The sequence below is a fragment of the Acanthopagrus latus genome, chromosome 23, assembly GCF_904848185.1.
Source record: "Acanthopagrus latus isolate v.2019 chromosome 23, fAcaLat1.1, whole genome shotgun sequence".
NCBI lineage: Eukaryota > Metazoa > Chordata > Actinopteri > Spariformes > Sparidae > Acanthopagrus > Acanthopagrus latus.
The window spans coordinates 14,299,208-14,322,341 of NC_051061.1; the positions used below are offsets into that span (position 1 = coordinate 14,299,208).

The 23,134-nt window shown below is 41.4% G+C and overlaps 4 protein-coding genes across 5 annotated transcripts; 3 read left to right on the forward strand and 1 right to left on the reverse strand.

Annotated features, from left to right (window-relative positions):
- The first annotated feature begins 114 nt into the window (after positions 1-114).
- LOC119014335 (guanine nucleotide-binding protein G(o) subunit alpha-like) lies at positions 115-9,134 on the forward strand. 2 transcript variants are annotated; one of them, XM_037089391.1, is made up of 10 exons: positions 115-274; positions 571-706; positions 784-875; positions 976-1,068; positions 1,614-1,774; positions 3,761-3,889; positions 6,443-6,572; positions 6,688-6,759; positions 8,276-8,363; positions 8,776-9,134. In XM_037089391.1, exons 1-10 carry the CDS (start codon positions 236-238, stop codon positions 8,964-8,966), a joined length of 1,131 nt encoding a protein of 376 aa, XP_036945286.1. In that variant the 5' UTR covers positions 115-235; the 3' UTR covers positions 8,967-9,134. The 2 variants fall into 2 exon arrangements, with proteins under 2 accessions (XP_036945286.1, XP_036945287.1); XM_037089392.1 differs by having other exon boundaries at positions 151-274; positions 498-706.
- A 289-nt stretch (positions 9,135-9,423) lies between these two features.
- On the reverse strand, positions 9,424-11,142 carry LOC119014308 (neuropeptide B-like). Its single transcript, XM_037089345.1, has 2 exons — positions 10,762-11,142; positions 9,424-9,847 (listed from the first exon to the last, which is right to left on the reverse strand). Exons 1-2 carry the CDS (start codon positions 11,017-11,019, stop codon positions 9,719-9,721), a joined length of 387 nt encoding a protein of 128 aa, XP_036945240.1. The 5' UTR covers positions 11,020-11,142; the 3' UTR covers positions 9,424-9,718.
- A 633-nt stretch (positions 11,143-11,775) lies between these two features.
- LOC119014676 (carcinoembryonic antigen-related cell adhesion molecule 6-like) lies at positions 11,776-15,334 on the forward strand. Its single transcript, XM_037090069.1, has 10 exons — positions 11,776-11,794; positions 12,226-12,408; positions 12,481-12,828; positions 12,905-13,165; positions 13,238-13,489; positions 13,655-13,742; positions 14,245-14,299; positions 14,461-14,573; positions 14,660-14,719; positions 14,807-15,334. The coding sequence occupies exons 2-10, from the start codon at positions 12,354-12,356 to the stop codon at positions 14,844-14,846; spliced, it is 1,272 nt and encodes a 423-aa protein (XP_036945964.1). The 5' UTR covers positions 11,776-11,794; positions 12,226-12,353; the 3' UTR covers positions 14,847-15,334.
- Positions 15,335-15,451: 117 nt separating this feature from the next.
- On the forward strand, positions 15,452-19,244 carry LOC119014677 (B-cell receptor CD22-like). The gene is made up of 9 exons (XM_037090070.1): positions 15,452-16,368; positions 16,444-16,794; positions 16,891-17,148; positions 17,219-17,470; positions 17,995-18,085; positions 18,171-18,225; positions 18,355-18,431; positions 18,528-18,587; positions 18,673-19,244. The coding sequence occupies exons 1-9, from the start codon at positions 16,323-16,325 to the stop codon at positions 18,677-18,679; spliced, it is 1,197 nt and encodes a 398-aa protein (XP_036945965.1). The 5' UTR covers positions 15,452-16,322; the 3' UTR covers positions 18,680-19,244.
- Positions 19,245-23,134: the final 3,890 nt, after the last annotated feature.

Consider the following 23,134-nt stretch of genomic DNA (forward strand, 5'->3'; position numbering starts at 1 on the left):
CAGCTAAACATTAAACATTTACGTGATGAGGAAAGCTATGTTTTGTCATTTTTTTTTTTCGGTTCAGCTTCATCATGTCACAGCACCTGGAGGTGAGGACGTTTTCCGGGCGCCATCTTTCCTTCTTTCCGTCCCTCCACCTGCCTGCAGCACACCTGGCCCCAATCAAGCAAACGAGCTCTCGAGCTTGTTGCCGTCAGTTTGAGCTTGCGAGTCAGACGGAAACAGCACGGAGATGTTCTGCTGTCTTAACATACTGCCAGTCCCACTGCAGGTACTACACTCACTGAATTAACTATTTAAACTCATAAAAATGACACATTTGGCCTCTGGCGGCACCATAACATATGTTTGACACAAAACGTGCATTTTTGAATGACTTTCTCGTGAGCGAGTTATAAATCACACTGCCACATGTCCCAGTGTTGCTGGAAAATTGCATGTTTAACAGAACTAGTGTTTTAAAATGGATCTCTTGTCAAATGTGTTACTATTAGACATGTACGGGATGGTGGGCCCTAGTTTTTGCAGTCGGTGCTTCACTTGAGCAAACTGTGACTTCCTCGTCAGATCTGCATGGGAGTGTGCCTCCACCAGGACGTCACGGAGGAGGGGAAGAAGGCCAAGCTGCAGAGCTCCAAGATAGAGCAGGACCTTTGCGAGCACGCCAGGACTGAGATGAATGTGGTGAAAATCCTCATGCTTGGTAAGTGAAACTACAGGAATATCAATACTGAACTAAATGTTTATGTGAAGTGTCTTTTGTGTGTGTGTGTGTGCCAGGAGCTGGAGAGAGTGGAAAGAGCACCCTCATCAAACAGATCAAGATAATCCACAGTCACGGCTTCTCCAGACAGGAGCTCCTCAGTTTCAAGGTATCAGTAAAAGCGGTCAAGGCATTTCACGCTCACACCTGGGGCAGCACGAGTTAAATGACATAACCGGTCGACCGTCGCCTCCTCTCCCATTTCACAGCCTGCGGTGCTGGACAACCTGCTGACCTCCATGAAGTTCGTGCTTCGAGGGATGGGGATGCTGAGGGTCAACCTCGCAAACAAGAACAACAAGGTGATGAGTAGACGGCGCTGTGGAGTCCTGGATGTTTAACACACTTATTGCAGCACCTTTTTAGCACACTAGATGTCAGGCTTCATCTGCGCTACATGCGACTGGTGGCGACGCAGTGCTGGAATGTAACTTGGTACATGGGTACAAATTTTAGGCACTCTTTTGATGCCACTTTCTCCCTCAGCGCCACCGCGGCTCGGAGGGAAACGTTGTTCTTTTCACCGTCTAGAAGTTTTGTGTTTCCGCCCAAATCTTTACTGTGCCTGCCAAGCCAAAAGATCCCCCTCGGATGTGGGTGCAGGAGTGATTGTGTTGGCTTTTCCCGCCAAACCTACCAACCAATCAGCACAGTGATCGATTGTGAAAATGATCCTTCATTGCAATCCCACACTGAGCGCCGTCTTGACCAAATCAGTGCTTGAAACAGTATTTGTTACGGGCAGCACAGTCTTGGGGAGAAACGCACACATTTATACTTAATTACTACGAATTGGAAAATCTAAACGTGCCTCCAGACGATGATGTTCTGTCTTGTTTCCCTGTAGATGCATGCCCGCTCCATCCTGTCCTGCAGTCAGTGTCTGGGGGACGACCAGGAGCTGCTCCCGTTCGTGGCGCACGCTTTCTGCGCCCTCTGGGCCGACCAGGGCGTCCGAGCTGCCGCGGCCAGGGGTTACGAGTTCGAGCTGAACGACTCAGCACTCTAGTGAGTAAAAGAAAATGAGCTTAAAGTGCAACTGCAACCGACTTTTCACATTAAAATGTGTTTACGGGTCTTGCGGGAGAACTACTGCAAATGTGAAACACAATAAAAGCAGGATTAAGCCTTTTGTGGCTCTGGACGAAGCTGCATGTAATCTGATACATTTCTTGTTGCATTGTGGGCCACTGAGTGACATCAGTGGGAGCAGTTTATCAGATTACATGCAGCGTCCTCTGGAGCCACAAAAAGGCTTTACACTACTTTTTATTTCCACGAATTCAGTCGTATTCCCAAAGACCTGTAAACACACTTTAAAGGTGTAAAGTTGGGGCAGTCACCCTTTAAGTGATCTGTCAGGTGAAGCTGCCCAGTGAGAAGCACGTCGTCACATCTTGTCAATACGGAGCAACAGTCAGGCGTGTGCTGAGTATAACTTGTCTTCTGGAAATGGCTCCTGTGACATTTGTGGAAATGGGAGGTTTAATTGGGACCAGATTTTTTTTTTTTTTTTTTTTTTTTTAAAAGTACAGTTTGCAGACCTCCAGGAGGAAGAAGGGGAAGCAGGGTTGACCAGATGGAATGGGGCACGGCAATGAGAAATCAAACAGAAGTGTGCATGTGATGCTACCAGTCAGGGGGAACTGCAGCTGAGGCTTTGCTCAATCTGTAACCATCTCACCACACAAAACATATCACTGTCAATGATCTGCATTTGTTATGAAACAGATAGGTGCTAGAATACAACCAGTGTGTTTCCTCCCCACATCTTTACACAGCGACATTTTATTTACATCGATGTGGTTGGAACTGTCTTTTCTTTTTGTTGTTTTCTCCAATCGCCGCCCTTCAGCAATTGTGCCCTTTTTATTCTACTGTCCATCAATAAGCAAGCGGTGCTCTGCGTCGATCGTTTGTTTGAGAGTGTGTTGCATCATCGCTGAAGTGTGGATCATTAACTGAAGTGTGGAATACATTTTGCTAAATGACAGCATCGTTTGCACTCTCAGTTTTACAGGCCAGCTATGAAGAGAAGTGCGAGTACTTCTTTTCTTTTTTTTTATTTTAATCATCTGCAGCACATGTGATGTTCTTTTTGAAATTAAAACCAGACCCGATTTTTGAATTGGTGGCTTTGTTCAGTCCATTCACCTTTTCTAAAGAGGCATTCTGGGAAATGTAGGAAACTGTCAGGTAGAAATGGGCACATTAATGTGTCTTTGAATATCCATCAGACATTGCACCAGACAGATGATCTGTACCTTCAGTACGGTTACTGTCAGACCTCTTAAAAGCTTTCTGCTGCTAACTGTCTTTGTTTAGTGATCCATTTGTGGTTGCTTGTATTCAGACACCTGTGATTTTTGTTTCCAGCTGCTGAAAACAAAACAAAGAAATGTATTGTGACCACTTAAAGATATTATTTCAAATGAAGGTTATTGTCAGAGACTGATCAAATAGAGTAGATGACTTATCTCTAAGGAGACGGGTTGAGGTCTGCCAAGTTCAGACGCGCTCCAGCTGACTAGACCGAGACAGACGAAGAAGTGACAGCTTCATTATCGGAACTCGATGGGGTCGGAGCTGTAGGATGATCTGAAACTCGGCTCGCTCTCTTTCAATCTCCTCACTCTGCTGGACCCCACATTGATTTCCCCCTCTAGAAATATTGGATCAGACTGGAGTCGTGACACACTTGACTTTCCCCAGGACCTGAAGGCACCGCGACGTGTAAAATGACTTCTTGGATATTTTAGCTTCGGCATGAACTTGGAAATTCACAGTGAATTTAAGTTACTGATGTGTGTCTTTTAAGAAAAAAGGGCCAGAAAGAAACACTGTTTTATTGTCATTTTCAATAAAAAGCTTCCATTTTCAAAAAACCCTAAACATCATGTCACAACTTCAACTTAACAAAAGCAAAAGCTGGATGTGTGTTTGCCCCCAGCTGACTTTCTGAAATGTCTTCTCTCCTTATTCCCTCCCCTCCAGTTTCTTTGAGAACGTGAATCGAATCACTGCTCTCAAATATGTTCCCACCGAGACAGATGTTCTGAGGGTGAGAGTGAGGACCTGTGGAATCATCGAGACGCAGTTTCAACTTAATCAAATGATCTTTCGGTAAGACTTATTAAACTGGCGGCGCAAATTCAGCTGTGGTTGCAACGCGATACATGATTTATACGCCCACATAATGCTGTGTATCGAGCACGCAGTGGTGGAACGGCTCTAATGACTCACACCGGTCTCCCTGAAATCACATTATACACTTTTTATTGTTGAATGGGCAATTGGATTCCTGAGGACCTGCAGTTAATATTAAAAGAATATTTCACCTTTATTCACTTTCAAGCTGTTTGCATCTCCTGCCTTTTTTACATGAACAGTTTTAAGCCATTGGTGTGTTATGAAATGGGAAACGTGTTGTGAAACCTTTAGAATACCAGTTTGATTGGAAAAACTGCTTGATTTGATGCATTACATCCAATTGATTTGTCGGTGGTTTATGAGTCTTGTAGTTTTTAAAGGTTTTTGACAACTAGTTTCTCATCTGAGCCATGTTCTGATGAGGGTTTGCTGTGTTGCTTCTCCATACTGGCAGTGTGTGCCAGTGCTGCGCAATATATTAAGTATCAACATGGGAACGTGTGCTAGGTAATGTCAAGAAAAACTCGAACACATAATGCAACCTACTTTTTTTTTTTTTTTTTTTTTCATTTCTTCCGTGTTGGCCTGGTGATTAGCTAACTCACTAACAAGCTGCAACATGCAAACAGGATGGCTTTGGAGTTTGTCCTTTCATTGGACAGTTGGTAATTTAAAGATGGATAGGAAGGAAACGATGTGAGAGAGAACGGGCGGGAGCGCAACATTCAAAGCTCCTCAGCCATTATCGAACCTCGCACATTTCACAACTGTCTGAGTTGATCCTTCGCTGAATCTGGTGGTGACTGCTGCCGTCCTGGAAAGCAGCTTGCTGAGCCTCTGGGGACTGAGCCTCACCGCCAGCTCTTGAAGGATCCCTGACGAAAAGCCAGACTCTTGTGAGCTGAGGGAGGAAGCAGCCTGTGCATGACTCACACATGAAATATTGATGCCTGTACTCAGCCTGTATATTCAAGGAATCATAATATGTATGTGGAATAGGAATAGCTGTGAAACACCGAACCCCCACCTCCGTCCCCCTTTTGAACTTATGTTTTCACAGTAACCAACCGCTCACGATGCTTCGTGTCCCCGCGCCGTGTCTCTGCGCTCACTGTGTGGATCATTATAAGAAATAGATTCCATACGGAGCAGGATTTCATGAATATTGCATATCTGTAGCTCTGTTAAGGTTACAGTTGCACAAACATGCGTCACTTTTTGAACTTTCTAAAGATATTGCATCGAAAAGTTTTCTTTCACTGACAACAATGTGCAGTTTTATCACGTTTTTATCACATTACGCTTTTAAACTGATCAGAATTTGGTGCATGATACTATGCCAAGGTATGAAGTTGATTTGCAAAACTAAATAAAAGCCAATATTTGAATGAATAAACCAAAGCCTATTTGATATTCTCTGGATTGCACAAACAAAGGAAAACATGATTTAAGGTAATAAATGCAAACAGATATCATTCTGGTCGCCTCTGTCGAGGTCCCCAAAGCTTTTAACTTCTTTTCAGCAGTTTGAAGGTGGTTCAACGTAGTCGAACTAAATCTATAGCAAAGACCAATACGCCAGCCAAAGTTGTTTAGCATTGAACACGATGTACACCGTATAACTCTGTCTTTATGCAGTCTATTTTGATTTTCCTTGTATTATTTAACGTTTGTGACCACGGTCAGTGTAAATGACTCGTACGTGCCAGAAGTTTTGGAGATGACTTGTTACAGTCGTTACCTCATCTAGATGATGAAATCAGTTGCTCAGCGGTGACTTTTGAAACGATATCTTGCTGGCAGTTCCTCAAGATAAACTCCAAACCTCTCCGTCTCAGACTCCTGTTTCCACTAACTCACCTTGTGAGAGCTCAGATTTTGAATCATCTCCGTAGAATTAACAACTCTATCGCAGTTGCCCCAAAGGATTATATTGCAGCCGTGTCTTGGCTGCTAGTTGAGGCGATATACTGGACCTAATAATTGACACACCATTCCCCTTTGACATTGTCTTTAAAAATTGATTTACGTTAAAACCCCCCCAGTCTTCCTCAGGTCCTGCCTCCATTTTCAGGTCTGACCTTTTACTGAATCTGAAACGGCGGTCGTGTGCGATTTTCTTTTCACTGTCAAACGCCACAGTTATTGTCCCCCGGCTTGTTAAAACCAACTCTTGACCCAGGGGGAGAAAATGCTTCATCGCCTTCTGACATGAGTATCGCAATCATGCACCTGGAAGACTGTTTGGCCCAAATGGGAGCTCGTTACCTGTGTCACCAAGACCCCTCGGCTTCACTTAGTACTGGATCACACCTTTTGAAATAAAGTATTTGAAATGTGTTATTTTTAATGTTTCAATCCATTGCTTTTCTTTTCTTAATACTGAAAATGGATGAGGCGCTCTGGTACGCGGCAGAAGAACATCATGACTTTGTAGATGATTTATAGTGATTTAAGGTAAACACACGCAAAACAACTCACTGGTTTGAATGAAGCGCGAGTGGGTTTTGCTGTACTTGTCGACAGGCTATATGATGTCGGGGGCCAACGCAGCGAGAGGAGGAAGTGGCTCAACTGCTTCGACTGCATTCAAGCGGCGTTGTTTGTCGTCGCCCTCAGTAGCTATGACATGACACTGACGGAGGATCCTTCTGCAGTATGTGATGGGCGGGGGGGGCATAATGGAATCAAACATAATGGCATTTTTTTCAAACTTTTAGATGTGGTAAACTCATCTATTTTCCCCTCGCTGTTCCTTATTTCTCTATTAGAATCGTCTGCAGGAAAGTCTCCAACTTTTTAGATCCATCTGCACCAACACAGTCTTCAGGAGCACCTCGCTGGTGAGATTCTTGACACCTGGCTTAATTTATGAATGTGCTGAGAATACAACAGAGGTATCACTCTGTAGTTTTATGGCCTCTTCCTTTGTGTTATGTGCAGAGTGTCTGCTGTGTCTCATCTGAATGTGGGGAGGTGACAAAGCACTGAGTGGTTTTTAATTTTTTTTTTTTTTTTACAATTACTCAGAGCGAGCAGACGGGACATAAACTGGCTGTGATTGCGTCTGACATGCACAATTGGCCTGCACAATCTAATTTAGATGTAGGGCAGGTGATTTCTGTCTCAGTGAGTTGGCTGCGAGCACCGTTCAGCACGCTGTAATTAGTTTGTTTGATTTCTTTCATATTGTACATTTGTGGAAACATCTATGAGCATGAATTAGTCACTCGCTGTCAGTCGGAGACATTCATATCAGCGCCTGATTAACTCGACGCCTTCAGAGGTTATCTTGCAGACTTGCATCTTTTTAAAAAAAAAACATTTTTATAAGGTTAATTGTGTTTCACACTATCTAACAGTACAGGAAGATACAGAAAGTTATAGCAGTGATTGTTTTTGACTGGAGAGGCCTTGAAATAGTAAATGAACCAGGTTCTTAGCTTTAATAGAGATGATGGATGTAATGGTGGCATCAAGGCACGACTACAGGAAAATACTGACACTCTCAAAGAGGACAAGAAGTCAAGTCAACAGGCCTTTCCACCACCTGTAAATCTACATGATGTGACTCCTTTTCTGTAAAACCTTAGAAAAAGGTATCATGGAGCCTTTAGGATGTTCTCAGTTAGGACCAGAGGTGAAGGACTTGAGACTTACTGGACTGATAATAATAGACTTGACTGTAACTTTGTATTCATGACTTGACACTGGACTTGACCCATTTCTAGAACAGCGCATGCAAACATAGCAGCCTATGAGACCAGCAGAGGCCAAAGCACGAGCGGGTTAGTCCAACAATTAATACAAATTTGGATTCTAGGATTACACTATTAACAATGTAGTAAGAAGAACAGTGGTTTGTGATGTCTGTGGGTCAAACAAATGATGACATTACTACTACAACACCAACCTTCACCCATCACTACAAAACCCATGGAGAAATGTCTGGAGTGTGTCATTTTTAGTCGACTCAAACGTTGGCTGCTAACTTACGTTTACTTTTTGCTTGATTCTCACCACAGTAACTTGGGATTTCTTTGAGACTTGAGAGAAGGTCAATACTCATCTTGTCTGGTTAGGGCTGGGCCATGTGTCCTTACAGTGATAAGGAAATATATTTTTTGGGTTTTATTGTGATGCACAATATTTATCTCTATTTTGAAATGTCCTCAGAAGCGCTTCATAAACTATAGGGCTGTCAGACAAAATGAAATATGTCTTTCTGACTGTGCATGAGGCTGATGGATCACTTTCACTTTTTTTGTTTATAGATACTGTTATTGACTGAAAGTCATCAACTCGAGGGTTATTTCATTTTTTTGTTCACACTTGTGTTGCCTTCTTTTTCTCCTACAGATTCTTCTTATGAACAAAACAGACCTTTTCCGGGAGAAGATCCTACACTCTAACAGACACTTGAGATTTTACCTATCTGGTTATAAAGGTATGTGTGTTTGATAGTATTCAAAATTAAAACTGCTCCTATGTTTGCAAACTTGAGAAATTGTCCTACTCCAGTTCCTGCTCAGCTGTCTCTGACATGTGTGTGCCTTCATCTTCCTGCTGGATGATTCACTGTCCGCTGGGTAATCAGAATTCCTTCTGGCCAGAGACTGTCACCGTATTCACATACAGTCCCCTGTTTATCATTCCTTCTATCAGATCAGATCATGGTCATACATATTTCAGACTCAGTCACAGCACAAGAAGCAAACTCCTGTCATGTTTTATTTGTGTGTTAAGCAGAGAAACACATGTATGGATTCTCACCAGAAGCCGATGTCTTGCTTTTATGGATATTTAATGAATTAGTTTTTTTTTTTTCTCTCTCTCTCTCTCTCTGTTCCCCCATCCAGGAGCAGACGGTGACGTGGATGCTGCAGCCCACCACATCACCGCCATGTTCTCATCATGTAACGACTGTCCCGACAAGCCCGTGTACCACCACTTCACCACAGCCACGGACACCGCTAACATACAGGTGGTCTTCGACATGGTCATAGATCAGATCATCAGGGAGAACCTGGAGGCTGTCCAGCTGCTGTAAAAGTCTCCTGAAGGCTGAAGATTGTTTTTAGTCAATAAGAACAGGAATTTGTATGATTTTTGTTTCAATGTTTTATTTGTTTAAGCAACTAATAAGTCATGTTATTTAGCTGCACCTTCCTACTCTTTTTTAAAACATTTTAAATAAAATATTTATTGATAAACCTTAGTGTTGCCTATGTGTCTCCGTCTTTTAAGACTTGCCAGTGCAGGATTTTCTCTCCTGTTAGAATCAGATCTCATCGTGCACATTTACCCTCATCACTGCTGTTTTTAATACACATGTTTACTCTAACTTTGAAATGCACTGATTTGTAGTGTTTCCTGCTTTAGAACTAACAAATGTAATGCTCCTTAGTTACCCACATCTGTATTAATTAACAGGTTATCTGTGCAAGTCACGCAGAAATGCAAAACATGCAAGTATTTTAGTTTTATATCCAGTGCAGGTGAGCATTAAAAGCCTGACACTGTAATTAACGTTTTTCCTATTCAGTAATTCCAACAAGAGGCTGCAGTATGATTCATTTATTAATGAAAACTCAGACAGCATATTTACAATAATACATTCCTTTTTCAGCTTAACATTTTTAAGACAGGTTTTATGATAAAATCAGTAAACACATTTTGTAAAATGATTGAATAAGAAGCAGCACATCCTCCATCAAGTCAAACTTGACAATTGCACAGTTTTTTTTAATTTTCTTTTTTTCAAAGTAGAACGCCTCCAACAAGTAGGCACCGTCGTCCAGCTCAGTCTCCTGCACACTGTGAGGAGTCCAGGGAGAGGAAGACGTCCGCTTTGCACTTCAGTGAGCCCTTGAGTTCCTGGAGGAGTTCACAGCTCTGCAGGTCCGGTGTGATGTCTTTGATACAAACGGGCTGCAGAGAAACAGACAGACGTTGAAGTGTGTGTACAAAAAAAATAAATAAATAAATGTGCAGAGTGTGAGGTTTGATATCCCAACAGAAGCAAATCAATAGTCAAGAAATGTTTTGTTTTCAAGTAAAGTACACAAGCATGATTCAGTGTATACAACTTCATTCTGACACACCACACGGGAAAATGCTGCTCTTTGTACTTGACTTTCTGTGAACGTTGTACCTTCAAGTAACTCTGCAGATTGATATTAGTTTACAAAGACACATGATGGCAAATTAAACTGAATACGAAGTAGCAAAAATTGGCTGCACCTCCAACAGCTCCATTAAATGTTTTTTTTTCTTTTACATGTTTCAGCAGTAATCCATGAAGAGAACATTTTGCTACATAATTATTTTTTTCACGTCACTGCTTATTTTGAATGACATACTTTTACTTACAATCAACTGGATTTCAACTGTTTTGACTATTTAAATAAAAGGTATAAAAGCACAAATCCCAAGACCAATATTGCGATTTTTACTATTGTCCCTTTCCTTATATATTCTATATTTATTATATATTTGGGTGCTGATTTCAAAGCACTTTTTCCTGACTGAAGTGACATAAGAAAAAATTCATACATTCATATCAAATATATGTATAGTTTGGTCTAAACTGCTACCAGAAAATACGTAGCAGAGCACATGTGTCTTTATCAGCAACTCCTGTTAACAAACTATTGAGCACAATGCTGCAAACGTTGCGTTAATTTTAAAAAGTCAATTGTGCTTAACAGCAGTTTTCAAGAAAGCCAATAAAGCACCGCAATGTGAAACAGAACCGATTTAAAATGTGGATAATAGACGTATGCGCTCATGCGTAATGCGTAATGGCAACCCCCATCCATCCGGTGAAACCAGCGCGCACTGACCATCGTCTTCAGCACTGAGTTCTGCGCAGTTAACGCGGACAGCACGCTGTTGCTCGCCGCCTCTCCGCTGTCTGACGCCTCCGGCTCGTCTCTCCTGGCGTACGGCGACCTCCGGATACCGGACAGCAAGCCGGACGCCCTGCCCACAGAGTAGTAGCTCGGACCGGCCACCTGTTTGTACCACGCCTCCGTCGGACTGCAAGCCACCAGGACGGAGATGATGACGGCGGGGAACACGAGTTTAGCGAGCGGATCCATGTCGTGCAGTGGTGCGTGCTCTCCGGTCCTCCTGGCAGTCAGCGCCGCTCCACTCCTCTTATAGGGACCCCGTGATCGTCCTCACTGTTTCGTCAACGCAAATTGCCCCAGAGTGGGCGATACACACACACACACACACACACACACACCAGAGAACCCTACCTCCTGGGCGGCTCTGATTGACGTATCTGTTTGAGATGAAGCGCATCAAATTCAGCCACAACATCTCGTTGTTGTCTGACTGCATGTATTCATTGTCTTGAAATTCAACATTTAAAAAAAGATATATATTTGTAATATTCTTAGAGATTTCTGGAGAAGTCAGAGCACTAAAAGACGTAAAAATATTCCCACAATGTGTACAGAGGTCACTCAGAAATACAAGAAAATGAAGAGCATAAATAATTTTACACAATCTTTTCTTGTCAAGAGTGTCACTTTATATTTAGAAAAAAAGGAAGTATAGGAACAAAAACAGAATATTGCCCATCAACTTGTCCAACAGTTCAAAGGAAATACTGACAACATTTTGGTGTTATAATAATAAATAGATTATACATAATAATACACATAATAAAAAGAACACATTTGCAGAATTTTTAGAAGAGATCAGAAGAAAAGTATTTCTCTAATGTATAAGTCTAAAATGTTTGTCCCCTCCAATGTTTTTGTTTGTTTGTTCTTATAAGAATTCTGAGGGTCAGTTCCTGCATCTAACAAGGTTTGTCAGCCAATAGGATAACTCCACTGGTATCATGTGGTCTCAGTAAGAAATGTTAGCATTTCGCTCTTATCAGTTAAACTTTTGTAGAATCACATTTTTTTTAAACCCGTCAGCTCAATAAATCCACCGCGCTTTACATTTTTTATTTTTTTTATTTTGAGTTTTGACTCGATATTTAAACATCAGACAGCGTTGGCTTCTTCTCCTGAGTCAGCACATTCAAAATGGCAAACACATGAAGCAAACTACTCAACAGTTACACTTGGTCTTTGTACACCGTTTTCTTTCTTGCAGCTCTGTCTGTTTTTAACCACATCAGAGCTCTATCAGGATGCACAGGGCACAGAGGGGGCTTCCTCCAAGACACGTTCAAACTGAAAAAGCTGAGGCGGCGCATCGAGCTCGTGGTGTAGCGACCTCATTTCACGTGCCAAGACCTTTTGTTATGGTAACCTAAAAGCTTTTTTTTTTCCGAATTACAGGAAGCTGTGTGTTAAGAAGCGGATAAGGAAGAGCAAACAATCGTTCGCTTTGCATTTTGGTTGGAGAAAGGCCAACAGCGTTTCAGAATCGATTACGAACTTGCTGATTTTGGGTCGTCACGTGAAACATGCGATTTGAACGCAGAAACCTGACATGGACTCTGATGCCGCTGTTTCTGGCTGGTGAGTACAACGCCGGCACGTTTGTACTCTTTATCAGAACGACGAAGTCTTGAAAGAGTGTGTCTTTTTCAGGTGTCATCTGCAAAACGTGGGAAGTGGAATATCAACGGCTGCAAATCTGTGCAGTGAAAGGCTCGTCCGTCGTCATCCCCTGTTCATTGTACCATCCGGATAACCTGACAGTGAAGAGGGTCATATGGGGTCATGTTACGTCTCACGGCTCCAAGGGTTATTTTGTATCTGGCAGCAATTTTAAAAAAGCCACCAAAAAATTTCAGTATATTGGCGACAAACAGCACAATTGTTCTTTAAAAATACACCAAGTTGAGTCTAAGGACGCAGGGAAATACACAGTCAGATTATCTGTAAAGAACATGAAATACATAGGATCGGGTATTGTCAGAGCGTTAAAGGTCGTTGGTAAGTCCTTTTCTTATATCAATAATGACTTGCAACCAGCAAAATGAGATTCTTTAACAGTACTCTGCTCTTCTAGATTTGTACGTGGAACTGACAAAAAAAACAGGCGGAAATGAAGCAACAAAGGAAGGCGACTCTGTGAATCTGACCTGTATAAACGGCTGTGACGGTGATCACCTTTCATCTGCTTTCACCTGGTTTAAGAACGGAGAACCCAAAAACGAAGGACCTGTTCTTTATTTAAGCAACATGAACCCCACTGACTCTGGAAACTACTCCTGCTCTCTAAAGACTCACACAGGAACAGCTTCACGAGTCATAAACATCAACGTTGAATGTGAGTAATCCATCGACCATCGAGTTTGCCACATGATTCCTCTGACAGATAACAGCTCCGGTCTTCTTTCAGATGCCCCGAAGAACACGTCAGTGTCCGTCAGGCCGTCGATGGAGGTGGAGGGCGGCACCAACATCACCCTGATCTGCAGCAGCCACGCAAACCCTCCAGTGGATTATACCTGGTTTAAGATAGATGAAAGTCATGTTCTGGATGTTGGACACCAGCCTGAGTTGTTCTCTGCTGATGGAGGCCAGTATTTCTGCAGCGCCACCAACAAACATGGAAGTCAAAACTCCTCTGTTGTGACTGTAAAGATTAAAGGTGAGCAGGTTAAAATGGTTGATGTTTCCGGTTATTTAGTGGGTAATTAAATGGACAATGTGTTTAGGTTCTTATGAGTTATGCTATAAAACGGGAGCTTAAAGAGGATATTGAGGTTAACTGAATGAATCACTCAGAGCTGATAAACTTCCTTTGTTTTCACAGCATCTTGGCCGACATTTACCAGAGATGTACTGATAATCTCAGTTGTCACTGTGCTTCTGATTGTGACCGGGGTTTTTGTTGTCAGGAGGTAAGCTCTCTTTGAACTGTAGCGGGAGCAGAAATATAAAGTAGCACGCAATCAAGTAACCGAACCGTACTCAGATACAGATACTTTTGCTTAGTTTCGACCACTGTTACTGTCTCGTGGGGCAGCCAGACACAGTGTTCTTGAACCGATCAGCAGGGGTAGAAGTGACTAATAACAGCTACTCAGCTATCTAAATCTTTAATCTGCATTTTCCTAGTCCACAAAACACTGCAGTAAGAGTTTTCTCTGAGCATTGTTTCGCTCTGACAGCTGTCAACCTCAACGCTCCCATTCTGGTTACTGGTTTTAAAGAACAACCTCCCACAACCACTAGGGGGCCGCCCGTGATCAAATTAAACAGATTTGGGAAAGCATTTTAAGTGTGTCCAAACAGTTCCTAGCAGCGCCTTTTCTAGATGGTTCTGCACAACAGAGCCATCTGGAGTCTGATGCATGCTTCATGCTTCAGTCTAATTGCAGTGATTCTGTTAATCTGTTTCAGACTCATGAGAAAAAGGAGGTCGGCACCAGAGACGGACTGCGTGGACGACATACAGGTGGCTCAGTTATTTCTGGCAGTTGAGCACCATGCTACATTGTGGTCTGACTTTGTTGTAGCATAGATTATAGTGCACCCCATCTTATGTCTGTGTTAATAACCGATATGGGATCAGCATCAGGCATTAATCTTGAGTTATTTGTTTATGATTGTGTGCAGAATACCAACTTTGTCAACTGGCCCGTTTGCGAAATTAACCAATTACAAGAGGGAAATCAAACAGAACTGGTCTACGCAGCTATTGACTTCAGCAGGGGAAGGGAGTCCAACACGTAAGAGCCTTTTGACAACTGTATCCGTTTTTCGTCACACTTGCTGGATCGCAGGCTCATGTTTTGATCGATTGTATCTCCCGCAGGCAGCAGCAGCAGATGGAGTCCCACGATGACGTCGGTGTGATTTACAGTACGGTGTGCAGGTAAAGCTCAGGAAACACTCCGACACCTAATGAACGATTGTGCGTATGGCAGATTACGAGCCAACGTTTTCCGTTTTTCTTTTTCAGGTTGCGACCGTTGAACCTGTCGTACATTGAGCCCCACTGATTTGACAACAAACACCTGCCTTTCTCTAAGCAACAGGGTGGTTTATGATTTTTTCTTTTTTGCAAATCTCTTTTACAGATCTGTAACATTTGCTGCACATACATTTCAGTGAAGTTTTACAGTCCAGACTAAAATAAATACTGGAGCACAATGTAGTGGAAAAATACAACACATGTGACGTTCTTTAAAGGTGCAATATGTGGTTTTGGGGGATATATTTTTATCATAAAGATCTTCAGTGACTGAGTTCCATGCCTAGAAATATAAAATAAACAAACTGTCTTTGTTTTCAAGACTGATTATACTGACTGAACAAACTGACCATAAAGGACAACACAAATGTATACCGTTTTACTTTGTTTATAAGTGGCGGACCCTGCCACCTCTCTAGCTTCCAACAGTGTTCTGGACCTTACTTTCCTCTGAGGACAGCTTGTTTATTCAGTTCTGGAAAAATCGAATATTTGAATAAAGACAAGTCTGCTATCTCCCGTTGTCAGCACTCAGTTTTCCCAGAAATTACCACAGCACACCTCTGCCCCTCAAGATTACAGCTGTTGCTCCGAAGTAAAGACACCACGCAGAGTCACAAAGGTGATGCACATAGTTGGCGTCAAAAATGTAATCTGATGGGAAATTTTGTCAAACGTGCAAGTCAGGCAACAAAATGTTTTTTGTGTCATTTCCCTACTGCTGCATTTACTCTAAGACTTCTTCAGTGTAGTATTTTCTCCCTTAAGCTGATCCAGTGCAAAGGAGCCACTGAGCCTACTAACACATTTTCACACGATGCACTTTTTTGTCTGCTTCCCTTAGCGTTACACCACGGTGACCTCAATTTTGAGGCACTTGGCTGTTAAAATGCTTCTCATAAAAAGGTTCAGCAGTCATTGGTGTCAGACGGCAGTTGAAGATCTTTTCCTCTGTACAGGGCCTGGTGTCATTTCTACCACACTCACGTTCTGTGGTGGACAGTGCAGGAAGCTTTACTGAGCAGAGGCAGAAGTGTGAAACCACGCAGTCGTTCGTCTTTTCCCAAACCTAACCAAGTCATTTTTAGAAGCGATGATGAAAATATTATGTATAAACGATTGAATAGAGCACATTTCACCCCCAAACTTGTTCTGTACATTGATCTCATACCTCTCGAACACAGAGGAGTAACCTTCCTCTGTGGGCCAGCCCCCTATATAGTCATATAGCCCATGGTCCTTTTAAATGCTCTTTTATTTGATAATAAAAATAGCAACATCACAAGCGTGGGAAATTTAATCTGTACAGGGCCTGGGGTTGTATCAGCCACGCCCCCCTGCAAATGTATGTGGTGCATTGAGTCTGTGGTGGAGAGGAAAGGAAGCTTTACTGAGTAGAGGAAAGAGAGAGAAGAAACTCCTTCACTTTATTTTGAGCAGAAAACAATCAATGCAGCTTAAAGATCCAACAGGAGCTTTGTGATTGCTTAGAAAGAGTTTCAACATGTGTGTAAACCTGTCGCTGACGCTGATGCTGCTGTTTCTGTCTGGTGAGTTCAACATTTAAATCTCATTCAGGAGAATGTTCAAAGGATGAAATAATCTAAGTGCCTTATTTGTTTCAGGTGCTGTCTGCAGTGAATGGAATGTGGAATATCATCAGCAGCACATCTGTGCAGTGAAAGGCTCATCTGTTGTCATTCCATGTTCATTTTACTATCCTGAGAACCTGCAAGTGAAGAAAGTCATGTGGTGTCATGAAAGGTCCAACATTATCGACGGTCCTTTCATATTTGACAGTGAGATGAATGAAACTGCCTCAAAATTTAAGTACATCGGCAACAAAGAACACAATTGGTCTTTCAAAATACACAATGTAGAGCATAACGATACAGGAAAATATGCATTCAGATTTATAACTGATACTGAAGATGGTAAATGGACTGGTAGAGCTGGCTCAACAGTAAAGGTTGTTGGTAAGTTTTCTTTTGCATGAACCAACTCTAGCTGTGGATCTTCACCGAACCTTAATGTGTAAAGTTTGACACTGAAGCAGTTCTTTGTTCTTCTAGATTTGAATGATTTGATGACAAACCCTCATGAGAACAGAGTGACAAAGGAAGGCGACTCTGTGAATCTGACCTGTATAAACGGCTGTGACAGCGATCACCTTTCATCTGCTTTCACCTGGTTTAAGAACGGGGAACCCAAAAATGAAGGACCTGTTCTTTATTTAAGCAACATGAACCCCACTGACTCTGGAAACTACTCCTGCTCTCTAAAGACTCACACAGGAACAGCTTCACGAGTCATAAACATCAACATTGAATGTGAGTAATCCATCGACCTGAGTTTGCCACATGATTCCTCTGACAGATAACAGCTCCGGTCTTCTTTCAGATGCCCCGAAGAACACGTCAGTGTCCGTCAGGCCGTCGATGGAGGTGGAGGCCGGCACCAACATCACCCTGATCTGCAGCAGCCACGCAAACCCTCCAGTGGATTATACCTGGTTTAAGATAGATGAAAGTCATGTTCTGGATGTTGGACACCAGCCTGAGCTGTTCACTGCTGATGGAGGCCAGTATTTTTGCAGCGCCACCAACAAACATGGAAGTCAATACTCCTCTGTTGTGACTGTAAAGACTAAAGGTAAGTTAATTTTCACAAACGTCTGCTTGTTTCCTGGGTAGAAGAGATGCAAACAGACAGATGAAGCAAATAGAAATGAATGCTTGTCTCAGTTCTGTTTTTCAAGGTTTTGCACACTTGCATCACCTCCGACCTTCTTTTGACTTGGAAAATCAACATTGGAGATGTATTTGTTTTCCTCCCAGTAAACGGTTAACAAGAAGAGGCCAGAAGTGGCACTCAAACCTCAAACTGTGCTCGCACTGTGACATCACTCTCAGTAGAGCTTGACAGTTGTTGACACTATCTACCAGTGTTGTTTGCACTTTATTTATCAGCAAGAGGTGTCAAATGAATGAACATAAAAGGGCATCAGTTCCAAACAGTTTTTAATAGCATTAAGGACACTCTTGAAGACACTGCTGTGTGTTTTCTCCACTGGACGGCCGTTTTAGTGGATTATGTTACGTCAATTATTTTGAATTTATTTTCAGGATTTCATTGTTGCGTTCTCACAAAGCTAACACTCTGCCTTTGCTACACAGAGAGGTGGCCGTCATTCAACAGAGATGTACTCATTATCACACTTTCTGTGGCTGTCCTTCTGATTGTGATCGCTGCTGTCGCTGTCATGAAGTAAGATGTATCTAAACTGAACCATCATTATATCTCAATACAACGATCATATGAGGATGTTCCACAGTCTGTTCATGTGTTTTAGACTCAAGAAAAAAAGACCAAGAGCAAAAGAGACCAACTGTGAGGAGGACAGTGAGGTAACATCATCATTATATTGACAATCATTAAATTCATTATGTTGTTCTGCACTCATTAATCATGTGTCTTATATCTAGGATGCACTCTATGTTAACATGCCTGATTTTGACACTAACTAATCCCAACAGAGAAGCCAGGGTGAGGGAGCCACAGTAAAAGTCGTCTACACAACTGTTGACTTTCACACTAAGAGGAAGTCAAACACGTGACATATATTTTTTATTCCTATTCACTATTTTTTTTTTTTAATATCTATGTACGTGGCTTTAAAGGAACATTTCTGTTTGAACTTTATCTGCAGGAAGCAGCAGACAGACTCCCACCATGATGAGGAAAGTGTAGCTTACAGGACAATGTGCAGGTAAAGCTCAACAAGAACTTACACATTCCATCAGTGGCTGTTTGCCTTTGAGGCCGCTCAGTGTGATTAATTTTTCTTTTTTCAGGAACTGACTGTTGGAGCCTTCCATTATGACCACAGTGGTGTTCAGAAGTGTTAATGTGTCAGGACAAGGAGGAGACTGGTTTACCAACTACTGACTCCTACAAGTGATAGTTATTGTTTCCCCCCCAAATAAAGACCCGCTGTATGAAGAGCCAAGATGGCTCATGTCTTCAGGTTACGCTGGTTTCTTGGTTGACTTGGTTTGGTCTCTTATTTTAGCCGTTCTCCACCATCGTCAGCTCCAGTCATGTGACGACTCAATGTAAATAAATCAACGCTTGATTCTCAACAGTCTGTGGCTGTTTGGGACTCAGAGAAGATGAGCTGTATTCATGTTGTGTCTTGGTGAACCCTGGTCAGGTGTGATCCTTCATATATGTGTTCATCACGTGCCTTTTTGTTCAGAATGTCTTACAGGTGTACAGATATGATATTTTGTTGAATTCAGTCTTTATTTCCTTACATTTTACAAATCTCTGAGATAAACATGTCTCAAGGTTTCATAAAAGTGAAAAAAAGGTTAAGGTTTTGTATTTTGTATTTATGTTTTTGAATAAAACAAATTTGCTAACAGCTATTTGGCTTTTTATTTGTATTAATTCAACAGTGTGTTGAAATACCAGAGGACAAACTCACCTGGTCCACCAAACACCTACAGCATGTATGTATATACATATAGGCAGGGCCGTAACTACCATTGAGGACACCGAGATAATGTCCTCTGTATTTTTTCTCAGTGGAAAAAAAAGAAGGTGATAACTGCCAACAAATAGTTGGGGGCCTTAAGCACATTTTTGCGCAAATAAATTTGGCACAGATGTAGCTCAGGTCATACTGAAATGATTTAGATGAGGCACCGGAGCAAGTAACCCTTGGGGCCTAGATGGCTGCCACATCCAATATGGCCGCTGCCTGAAAAGGGTTCTGGCTATAACTTTTGAACCACATGAATAACAAATACAAACTTGATGTCTTTTTCAGGTTAACTGATCATGGGAAACACATAGGAATGTTAATTTTATGACTCGGTGCTTGCTGAGACCAAGATGGCGGCCAAATCCAATATGGCCGCCGCCTGAAAGGGATTCAGCTATAGCTTTTGAGCCAGATGAGATACAAATACAAACCTGATGGCTATTTTACCTTTTCTGACCATAGGAAACCCATTGGAATACTTACATTTATGATTGGGTATATCAGGACCCCCCAACTTCCCTAAATTCAATATGGCCACTGTCCGAAAAAGGGTTTTGGTTACAAATATTTAACCAAATGCGCTACAAATGAGGATATGGTGTCTATTTTATGTTTATTGACTACAGGAAATCCATTGGCATATCTATATTTATGCTTGTGTAAGTCTGGCACCCTTTGCGAGGGCTTTGCAGACTTCTTCAGAAGTAAAATCAATGAAATCAGATCGAGAAAATATATAACAATATAACAAAGGTTCATGGCAGCTCTTGTAGAAGACGAACACATTATTAATTAACAGCCAGTGGCTAGGGGGGAGAAAATAACCTTTGTCATATCGAGATAACGACATAATATAACGACTTATCATCTCATTATATTGATATGGCAAAGGTTGTTTTCTCATGACAACAAATTAATTCATTTCGTTATCTCCATATAAAAAAGATTGTTTTCTCATAATAACAAATTCACTGATAATGGAGATAACGAAATTCACTGTCATGAAAAAACAACCTTTGTTTGTTGTTTGATAACAGTGCATAAAAAGACGAAAAATCCATGACCGTTCTCGGCTTCTGTACATAAGAAATAAAAGTGCTGAAAAATGTTTTTACATAGTGTGAAGTGACTGAAATAGACAACAATGTTTTACTGAAAAATTTGTATTTTCTTACGGAAGCCAAAAATGGCCATGGGTTTTTCTTCTTTTTTCTGCACTGTTATCTCGAGATGACGACTTATCATCTCGTTGTCTCGATATAACAACGGTTGTTTTCTCGTGATAATGAATTGAATTATTTCGTTATCTCCATATAACAAAGATTATTTTCTCGTGATAACAAATTAATTAATAACATGTTCATCTCGATTTTAACCTACAAGAGCTGCCACGAACGGCTTCCATAGCCGGCTGTAGCTGTAACCTACCTGTAAGTTACACTTTACGTTAGTATGCTTACTTGACTGGATTTGTTTAGGGGCTACTGGTTAGCAGATGAGAGGCTGACAAACTCTCATCTATCTGGCTGCTTCAGCGAAGGTAGAGTAAATGTAGGCTAACGTTAACTTAGCAAAGTAATGTGTAACGTATTTAAAAGTTTATTAACTCATTTAATATAACGGAACACTATCAATTAATTAATTATCACGAGAAAACAATCTTTGTTATATGGAGATAACAAAAAAAATAATTTGTTATCACCAGAAAACAACCTTTGTTATATTGAGATAACAACATAATAAGTCATTATCATGAGATAACAGTGCATAAAAAGAAGTAAAATCCATGGCCAAGCTGTCCAAGCTGAGAACGGCCATGGATTTTCCTTCTTTTTTATGCGAACCAGATCCTCATTAACTCTCATTGATGGAACATTTAGGATCAATAACCTGAGCAGGACTGATGGTGGTGAATATATTCTAAAAGCTTTGATTTGAAAGGATACAAATTAAAGCCTGTAACTCTAAAGTTGAACATTCGAGGTAAATAACTGTTTTTGCCTATCAAAGAATTAATTAACATTGACCAACATACATGACTAATTTTGTTGCTAAACTACATATTTATTCTTTATATATCTGTATCGACAGAATGAGCAATATCGTGTTAATATCTAAAGTGTTGTGAGTGTGTTTCCCTCAGCTCCTGTGTCCTCTGTCCTGCTGGTCTCTGAGTGTCTGTCCCAGGGAGAGATGAGGGTGTCCTGCTTCTCTGAGGGAGGGGACAGTCCTCAATACAGCTGGATGCTAGATGGACACACACTGACAGATGCTCAGCTCCTCTCTGGAAATAGACAGTAACAACATCACTCTGAGACAAGATGTCTCAGGGCAACTGATCTGCTCAGTCAGCAACCACGTTAGCCGGATGTCTACCCGTGGTGAGTGAGAAGATGAGCGGAAAACAGTTTTATGATTAGGACAATGAAGATTATCTTACATCAGTTGTCTTTCTATTTCTTTTCTATAGGCTTCAGATTCACTGACTGCAGATTATCCAATGGGATGCACTTATCACAAAGAGTGCTTGTAACCAACCAAACCCAGTGTACTGATCCAAGAACAATCCCGACTACAATCACAGTAACAGAGGTGTCGTCTGTGGGTAAGAAGAGTAACATCATGATGTCCATTGAACCCTCCACTCACTAATCAAACTGTTGCTTCCTCCAGCAGAGATGACCCATGGTGCTTAAGTCAAAATCCACTCCTGATTTTTGTGTCTCTTTATCTGAACAGATCAGTTCCTGCTCATCTGTGGTCTGCGAACAGCTGTGGTGATTCTTATATTAGTCGGGATCACCGTCTATTTTGTTTGGAAGAAGAGGAAATACGAGAAAGCTGAAGGCTCTGCCGTCCCTGAAGAGATGGACCATGAGAAGTTGTGATGGTTGATTTGAGAAGTTCTGCATCTGAACTTTAACTTTCTGAGCCAACACCTCAGTGTCGCCTCTCAGCTGCTGTGATTGGAAACAAGTCTTCATGGATGTAAAAATAGATTAGAGTCAAAATTATAATCTCTTCTTATTCTTCTCAAATTCACTTCTTAGCAGCTTACAATCACCTTCCCATGATAAGTCCCCGAGTGTTTTCTTCATTTGTGTCACTGTGGAAGCTCTGATTGAACAAAGATAATGTGTTGTGACTCAGGTTCTATGATCACAAGTGGAGCTGTCTGATTTTTATGTTTCATGTATGTTTGATGTTTTTCTTCACTGAGAAAAGTTGATGTTTATGGAGATAAACTGTGTTCATGTTTTAGCTATATATTCTAAAAATGATGATTTGGTATCTTAAAGAGCAAACTGTCATTTTATGAGCACATTCACACATGAGATTTGAAAATATATGTGATCTGAAAATATTTGATTACGTGAATAATAATCTATTGTTTTTTTCCCATCTGATCATGATTACAAATATATGTTAATTCTGTCACTGAGTAATAATGTAAATAATGTCAAAATTACTTTAATCAAGCTTTAATTTAGTTGCTTTATTGTTCTGTATTCAAAACCTGTCAGTCAGTCATGTGACATCAGTCAGTTCATGAAAGCTTCCTGTACGTTGACATTCTGATCATGAACTGTTCCTTTAATGACAGCTGACACCAGGTTCATCATCAGTATCAGGTGTGAGGTTTCCCTCTGCTGGTTCTCAGAAGTTACTGCTGTTGCTATTGTTGACTGAACAAGTGCAGCATTTACACACATTACATGGTGGCTGGCATGCACCTTTAACAATGTGAGCAGCCAATAAACACAGAG

What these genes read in the sequence shown, in the direction of transcription:
- LOC119014308 (XM_037089345.1), bottom strand. Translation starts at nt 11,019, where the DNA reads ATGGATCCGCTCGCTAAACTCGTGTTCCCCGCCGTCATCATCTCCGTC. An exon ending in ACTCAGTGCTGAAGACGATG is followed by an intron (nt 9,848 to 10,761) that starts GTCAGTGCGCGC and finishes GTTTCTCTGCAG; the next exon opens with CCCGTTTGTATCAAAGACAT.
- LOC119014335 (XM_037089391.1), top strand. Translation starts at nt 236, where the DNA reads ATGTTCTGCTGTCTTAACATACTGCCAGTCCCACTGCAG. An exon ending in CTGAACGACTCAGCACTCTA is followed by an intron (nt 1,775 to 3,760) that starts GTGAGTAAAAGA and finishes CCTCCCCTCCAG; the next exon opens with TTTCTTTGAGAACGTGAATC. An exon ending in TGACGGAGGATCCTTCTGCA is followed by an intron (nt 6,573 to 6,687) that starts GTATGTGATGGG and finishes TTTCTCTATTAG; the next exon opens with AATCGTCTGCAGGAAAGTCT.
- LOC119014677 (XM_037090070.1), top strand. Translation starts at nt 16,323, where the DNA reads ATGTGTGTAAACCTGTCGCTGACGCTGATGCTGCTGTTTCTGTCTG. An exon ending in GATGCTGCTGTTTCTGTCTG is followed by an intron (nt 16,369 to 16,443) that starts GTGAGTTCAACA and finishes TATTTGTTTCAG; the next exon opens with GTGCTGTCTGCAGTGAATGG. An exon ending in ACTAAGAGGAAGTCAAACAC is followed by an intron (nt 18,432 to 18,527) that starts GTGACATATATT and finishes CTTTATCTGCAG; the next exon opens with GAAGCAGCAGACAGACTCCC.
- LOC119014676 (XM_037090069.1), top strand. Translation starts at nt 12,354, where the DNA reads ATGCGATTTGAACGCAGAAACCTGACATGGACTCTGATGCCGCTGTTT. An exon ending in GATGCCGCTGTTTCTGGCTG is followed by an intron (nt 12,409 to 12,480) that starts GTGAGTACAACG and finishes TGTCTTTTTCAG; the next exon opens with GTGTCATCTGCAAAACGTGG. An exon ending in TGTGACTGTAAAGATTAAAG is followed by an intron (nt 13,490 to 13,654) that starts GTGAGCAGGTTA and finishes TTGTTTTCACAG; the next exon opens with CATCTTGGCCGACATTTACC.